Here is a 7,865-nt window from a genome sequence, read left to right on the forward strand (position 1 = left end):
TAAGATCAGTTAAATCAATTAGTGACCTTTACTGCACTCCAACCCCATCTCTTTCGACTGAGGGATTGAAGATCCTTTGCCATTTGTCAACTAATCTGTATTCTTTCTAGGGTCCCTTGGTCACCTTCCGGCCACCTGGGCATCCAGCTTGTGATGGTGGTAAAATCCAGACAAGGAGAGTTAACATCAATACTTAAGTGGAGTGTTGATGTTAACTCCTGTCTTCTGTTCTGTTGTCTTCTCTTCACTGTCAGAGCACCTGAAAGCCAGCCCATGTCTGGGCGGATGGGTGTTGTGAAGCCGGCTTCCGGGTGTCTTGGGGCATGCATCACCTGCATGCCATGCTACTAAGCCAGCTGGAAACTTGTTTGCTGGTCTGTTTTGCCCCTTAGTCACCAAAACAGTTCTGGCCATAATGTTTGCATCTGTCAAAGAAATCAGCCTCCAGTATGTAGTTTTCCTTATGTAAAACTTTGGCTAGTTTTGGAATAGACTTAAGTGTTGAATACATCCAAACAGCAGGTGATGCATATTTAGGGACACATAGTACACTCACCTCCTCCATTTATCATCTATTACTGTGCTCACATCTGTCCCCTTTCTGCCAAGTTTCCATGTAAAGGAGATTATTCTCCTTTCCCTACTTGGTGATAATTTTCTAGGTATCTTCACTAGTAGAAAGGTAGTGCTCCATGATGACTTCCCACGTGGCAACTGATGCTAGCAGTTTCAGACTACTACCATATTTTCTGGAGTATAAGACGACTGGGTGTATAAGACAACCCCCAACTTTTCCAGTTAAAATATAGAGTTTGGGATATACTCACCATATAAACTACCTCTCTTCCAATGCACACCAAATAAAAATTAAAAAAACATCAGATATGATTTAATATGGTAATTTTAATTCAAATGCTTATGACATGCAGGTACTTAGCAGGAAAACTTGTTGTATGCAAAGCCTGCTTGGATTGGTCAGCTCTCCCTGCCTGCCCAGCCCTCCCTGTCTCCAAGACTATCAGAGCAGTAACATAAACATGGTTCTTTTTTTCCATACCTGGGTGTCCCAGATGCCTGCAGCTTGCTCTGCCCTTCACTTACACTTTCCCGGTGAGGCACCCCCTCACCTCGTCATCAGGACCGTGTTAAGTCACTTCTTTCCACGAATCCTTGTGAGTGGATTTTCTTCTATCGTACTTGTACAGCGCCACCCTTGCTGCTTTCATACGGTCGCTTTATATGGCGGGGATGCAGCCATGGCGGTTTTTGAGCTCCCCCCACCCTATACGGTGACCGCAGATACTCCAGTCCAGCTCAGAAGTTTCAGCGCCTGACCTATAAGACAACCCCCAACTTTTGAGAAGATTTTCCTGGGTTAAAAAATAGTCTTAGATGCCAGAAAATACAGTAATTGGCTCAGACATATGGACTGCCAGAATTGCTCTTTTCTGTGATAGAAGGAGCTGTTTCTGTCAGTGATTGCTTTGAAAAGTATCCAGAAACTATAGTTCATGTTTTGAAAAAATCTCCCAAAATGATTAAACCTTATTATCATGTCTGATAAGTTGATATGGACTGAATAATAATACATGCTGTAAACCTATTAAAGTTAATCTACAAACATGCCATAAGGGAAAATGCTGGACACTCTTGTGTATATTCTGGGCCATATCATGTATCCCTTCAGCAAGCTCCAGTCCATGTCAAAACCCAACATTTTGATTGTTAAAACCCTTTATATGAGATAGAACTGTTGACATCTTTCCTCCTTGATCCTCAGGAGGTCAAAGGCATTATTTAAATGTTCTCATTTTAATTCAGCCTGTTGGGCTACAGACAGCAAACCGCTTGCACCTTACAGCATTATAAGAGACCAGAGATGCACATGAATTAACCCTGTAAAAGAAAGTGATGTGGTCTCTAGAATCCTTAAATCAAGGCATGGTAAACATTTTATTTGCAATTTCACTCACAAAGAAAATAATGTTATAAAAAGTTGTGAGAGAGATTCTGCACATTAAATGTTGCTCTGCTCTTTTTAAAATAGCTGGATAACAGCTCCTCAGTGACTTTATTACAGTGCCTGAGTGACCATCCACGAGGAGACTGGGATGCACATCATGTTTTGCTTTCTGCCCTGAACCACCATCTGAGTAATGTGATTCCAGAGAAGAGAGGTGCAGCTACTTCTTCAGTAGCACCATAAAATCTCCCACTTTGTTCAGCATGGTATGTGCAGATATTGTTGCTGTTGAAAGCACAGCTGGACCCAAGATAGCTCTTTGCTCAATGCTAATGTTTAGATTCTATGGAAGGTATTTAGATTCTATTGAATCTATTAGATTCTAAATTTTAGTATGTTACTCAGCCCAGCTGTGTTGCAGAATTCTAAGCCCATTTAAAAAAACAAACTCAACCTGTGTTTGTCTGAACAAATGAGCATTCTGCAATGTTGAATGGAAGCAAGGGGAAGGTTGTAGAAACCTTTCCTTGATAGGAAAGTTATTTCTAGGATAGAACAGAATGTTTGTTCCTAGTGTTCCTTTGTGAGACATTAAATTTGAAATGATCTGCTTTCATCAGTAGGAGGTGCACCTGTTGGTAAGGATAATGGCTGATCTCTTTTACTAGTAAATATAACTGATTTCAGCGAGATTCCACTACAACACAGCTGCTTTACATGAAATTCCACGGATGTGGCTTTTCCCTCTGCTACTAAAAAAGAGGTTGTTCCTGAGGTTATCTTTGACACCAGTCTGTACCGGGAACTTACTTGTTGGGGTAGACTCAAAATTGCATGGAAGGATGTTTCCACAGATATACCAAACAACCCTGAGGAGTGCTTTATAGCTACACTTAAAATTGTATAGTTTGTATTTGACTAACATTTGCTCCCAGTCCTCTGTCACATAGAAGCCAAACCAGGGCAAAATCTCACATATACGTAGAGAACGACTGGCAAATATGAACACATAATGTGTGAAGTGGCCCTCCAATAACACCTGGAAAAGAAACAGTTGCCAAATCCAATTTTCATATTATTCTACCATTCCTGTTATGAAGAATTATATAAATCTGCTGTTCCTGACATATACAATTTTAATATGGCAACAAGTTAAGTGACCATATGGTCACTTTTTCTGTATATATTAGTGAATTTCATTTCTCCATCTTACAGAGTCAGTAGTGAAGAGTGAAGCTAATAATAATTGCCATAGGAATTGTATATTTAGTAGCCTCTTCAGCATGTATCACAATGGATGGTTAGGTAAGTGATCTTATTGTGAGTCAACACAGACACAAATGTATTTGGGAATAATTAGATTTTTTAAAAATCCTGCATCCATTTCTTGTTGACCAGCTTCTGCTTAACAATCTGTTGTTCATGTTCTTCATTTCAGAAAGTAACAAACTGCAATACTTCTTATCAACCATGCATAGCTATACATTTCCCTTCATGCAATACCATATCATTGTAAGAAGGGAGAGGGGTGGGAGGCAAGAGAGAGAGAGAGAGAGAGAGAGAGAGAGAGAGAGAGAGACCAAGATATAAGAAAATTAACAGTAAAGCACATTTCAATCAAAAATTCATTTTTTTAATATTTTTGTTTTTTTGTTTTTTTTAATTTTTTTTCATCATTTGTCTTTTTACCTTGTTTCATGCAATATTTCACAGTCCCAATCCCACAGGTTTTTTTTTTTTCAAACAAGTAGGAAAAAAATAAAGAAGCTGAGGAATTATTAATTTTTAGATGTAATTTCTTTTTCTTTTTCAAGCAGGACCAAAATGTTGGAAGAAAATGCTTCATTTTTATCAATTATTTTTGTCCTTTTTGTTTTTTTCTGTTTAGTTTTATTGTTTCTTTTTTTATCTCTGCAGGCAGTAATATTAGGGTTTGGTATAACCAGCAAGCACTCTTTTGTGTGTGTGTGTGTGTGTGTGTGTGTGCGCGCATGTGTGTTGGGTGTGTTTGTTTGCGTGCGTGTGTCCCTCTTAAAATGTCAGGCCACAAACTATTTTAAAACTTTTTTTAAAGTTTACCAGGTAAATTGAGATGATAAAACTCATCAATAGAAGCCCAGAAAAAAAAAATTTTTTTTTTGGTCTTTTTGTTTCATTTTACATTTTTTAAAAAGATTTATTTTGTTTGTTTTTTAAAACTTGTCCACAATGTCTTTGCTGAGGTTGGCAGACTCCTTTCTGTTTCTCCCACCCCTCTCCCTAGGTAAAGTGGCTTCTGGTCTCGTTTCTCAGAGGCATAGTGAGCTACAAACAGTGTGGGGCTCTGGGATGGCACCACCTCCCCACACCTGAATGCATGTTTCTTTTGTAAGTTCTGAGGAACGTCCCTCCCTCCCACCCTCGAATCACCACACAACTTGATCTGTAAAAGATAAACATGCTTGGATCTCCCAGACCCTCACTTCCCTAGCCACCCCACCCTACCCCAAACCCTTCCCCCCTCCCCCCAATCCCTCAACAAAAGATTAAAAGTTTCTTTCCATTGCCCACAATTGCAGGGTAATCCTTCTCTTCTTTCTCCAGGATGCCTTCCCCATCAGTTAGCAGTTCACACTTTCTTTCTTTCTTTCTCTCTCTCTCTCTCTTTCTCTCTCTTTTTCCTTTTGCAGGTCTTCCTCCCCACCCTCCCCCAGACTGGGAATTTCACCCCTTTTGGGAATGTGTGTGTGTATGTGTGTGTTTAGTGTGTTTTGCGCGTGTGCGCCGCGTGTAATGTGAAACCAATTCTAGGCTAGCAGCAGTCATCCTCGTCAGTTTCGCTATAAGGTTCGTGCAGTCCTTTGCGTGAACCTGTCCCACGCGACTTGGCTGGTCCATGTGAGTGATAGTATCCATTGGGTAGACGCCGCCCATGCCTGGAGGGGGAGAGAGAGGAAGAGCCACCGCTGCCCACCCGGGAAGTTCTGGGCGAACGTCCTGAGCTGCTCCCATGCTGCCCTGTCTCATAGGAGAAGGCTTCCTCACTGGCTGGGCCAGCATAGTCCGGACTCCGGTAGTAGCCACTGCCATGACGAGGTCCCGGGTGTGGCTCAGAGACGTGAGGGGCCGACCACCGGCTGGTGGTGTGGCGGTAGGCCCGAGGCGAATCGTTGCGTGGCGGGACAGTGTGCCGTTCCATAGCCGGAGACCTGCTGCGACGCTCAGTGACATGGTGCTCGGCAGGCAGCGAGGGATAGCGCCTCGGCGCAGGGCTGGCTATTCGGCCGGAGTGCTGCCCGGACTGTGGTTGCTGCTGGGGCCCTGTGCTGACGCCTTTACGGACCACGGGGGAGTAGGAGATATGTGGCCGGGGTGTAGAAGGGGTCTGTGGGAGCTGGCGGCGTCCTCGCCTCGGAGTGCTGGTGCCAGACGTTGAGAGGACTGGACTCCCACTTACGGAACTACTGCCCTACACGAAAATTGAAACAAAGGAAATCAAAAAGAAAAAATATACAAGGAAAATCAACCAAGAAGAGACAAGAGGAAAAGTGGGTGGAAGGGGAGGTGGTAGTGGTGGTGGTGGTGGTGGTGGTGAAGGAGGAGGAATGGTGGGAGGAAGATGGCACAGAGACAAGGACAAAAAAAGAGGGAAGCAAAGGAATGAAAGTAATTGAATGGAGAAAACAAGTAAAGCAACAGCCACATCAGGGTGGATGGGAGTCAGAGGGAGAGGGGGACAAGGGAAACAACAAAGAAGGGCAATAAATAATAATAATCATTAATAAGTTTAAAAAAAATGAACGCAAAACAGAAGCAAAAAAAGAGAAATGAGAAATGGAGTTTTTGTAAGTTCCAGGGTTTAAAAAGTAGCAAAAAGCTTTCAAAAAATTACTTGCACGCTTCCAAAGAAAGAAAGCAAAACAAGAGGGTGGGAAAATTAATCTATTAAAATAAAAGAAATTTTAAAAAAGGTTTGAAGGAAAGAGACGGGGCAGGAGGGAATTTGCAAAGCATGGGACATACTGCATGTTATCAAAATGTGGTTAGGGGTAAAACTTAGAAAAGAAAACTATTTGGTATTGAAAAAGGAAGTGATAGGTCGGGACATAGAGGCAGGATTTAGGAAGTGGCAGGGTTAGGTGGGACTGGGGATCTAGCAAGGAAAGACAAGGGAGAGCACTGGGTCTGGAGAAGTTTGGAACACAGCCGAACTCTTAAGGGAGGCTGCTGAGTGCTGCTGTTCTGTACCTCAGAAAGGTTTGATCACATGTGTCCCCCCCACCATTGAAGTTACTTAGCTGTTAACAGCAAGGTCAGTTACTACTCTCGTGACATACACTTTCCCCCATGTATTTTTGTCTCCAGCAGCTTCACCGTCTACTCCATTGTCAAGTGGTCCCCAAGAGATTTCCCAGGGAACATGTGGTCCATGGAGCAAGGATTCCTCATCCCTGTCAGTGTTACAGTATGGTTTTCATAAGTAAATGTTAAATAGTGTCACTCATATTATGGAAAGTAAAGCCTTCTTGATGGTACCACAGTAACAAGCAAAGTCAAAAACATGCCTGGCCCAGACTTGGCTGCCATTTTGCACTTCCCTTTCTAGGCATCTCAGCCAGTTCTGCTGCAATGCATTCTGCACTGGATCTGCGCAGCCTTGTGTGGAGTGAGGCTGCATCTTGCCCATGGTCTAAGGACCTCTTAATGCAGATTCTCAGTTCAGGCAGGTCTGGATAGGCCTAGTCTAGCATGGATTGTCAGCCATGCTATATGATTTGTTTTCAGTGATCTATATCCTGCATGTTCTCCAGTGAGTTTAAGGCAGGAATTAAATGAAATATAATAGACTATGTACCAAAGATGGTCTCCAATTTACTGACATTTCTTACTGACTATAATCTTGCCCCCCTAATATGGTCTTGCTCAAATTGTCTAGGCAGGGATTATAAATCATCAATCCAAAATTCTAGCCAGCCTATACAGTGTATTTTAAGAGAAGCTAAGTACTTTATTGGCAGCATCAGAATCATATGACATGCATAACGCTGTGTCTTCTAGAACCTTGGAAACCACCTTTGTTAAATTACAGGAACTAAATTAATTCCATTTCTCAAAATTAAGGACCCATGTACTGTTTACACTTTCACACTCTCTGATCTATAGTTGCTATCTTCATGTAGGAAATTAAAGAGTCCATTTCAACCTTTTTCTTGCTGCTGGTTCCATACGTAAATATTGTTAATTTGGTAAAATGCAGAAGAGAAAGAAATAAAATACACATTCTAAGTTCTGTACATTTGCAACTATATGCAGACTGATTTGCTAACTGGTTTAAAATTTGTGTGTAAAAGATCTCTGTGGAAAGGCTTGAGTTTAAAATGCTTGCTTCTTTAAGAATCCAGTGTACCTGGCTCTGCTATTTCAGAATAATTGTCTGGCCCTGTCTCAGATTTGTTCAGGCTATGAGTGTCTTCTGCTGTCCTTTGTCTAATCAGAAATAAAGGGGAGCTGTTCCCCAGATCTCATATTTGCCTTACAACTCTTGCCTTGGAAAAATGTAAATTGGCCATTTCCTCAAGTGCTTGCTGCCTATCTCAAACTCCATTGCTCCAGCTGAAGAATTCCCTTCTCATATCTATTCCACTTCTCAGTTCTGCAGAACATTGGCCTGTTTTCTCTAGGAAGCTTGTCTAGGAAGCTTGTATTTCTACTAAAAAAGTGGGCCAACATGGCTAAATTGTACTACTTCCATCCAAGCTGGGAATCCATTTTTAGAACCTTTTGTGTAGACAGCAGATGTTAACTTATTTTTTAAATGCTGCCTTTAAACTTATTCTCCCTCACTCCTCGAATAAATCTTAAAATGTTGAACTCTGAAATTTGAGTGAATGTTTCGACACCTTAAAGATAATTTTACCTTACA

General features: G+C 41.7%; 1 protein-coding gene across 13 annotated transcripts in view; it reads right to left on the reverse strand.

The window, feature by feature from the left end:
• Positions 1-4,576: 4,576 nt before the first annotated feature.
• The window catches only part of CACNA1A (calcium voltage-gated channel subunit alpha1 A), a 461,089-nt gene continuing 457,800 nt past the window's right edge, over positions 4,577-7,865 (reverse strand). For 12 of the 13 annotated variants that reach the window (XM_042448340.1, XM_042448338.1, XM_042448344.1 and 9 more), the window contains one exon: positions 4,577-5,411. In XM_042448340.1, the coding sequence (XP_042304274.1) occupies positions 4,755-5,411 (657 nt within the window). In that variant the 3' untranslated portion in view covers positions 4,577-4,754. The remainder of the gene's footprint in view (positions 5,412-7,865) is intronic. The other variant, XM_042448348.1, reaches the window with a different exon arrangement.

This window comes from Sceloporus undulatus, chromosome 2 (assembly GCF_019175285.1).
Source record: "Sceloporus undulatus isolate JIND9_A2432 ecotype Alabama chromosome 2, SceUnd_v1.1, whole genome shotgun sequence".
NCBI lineage: Eukaryota > Metazoa > Chordata > Lepidosauria > Squamata > Phrynosomatidae > Sceloporus > Sceloporus undulatus.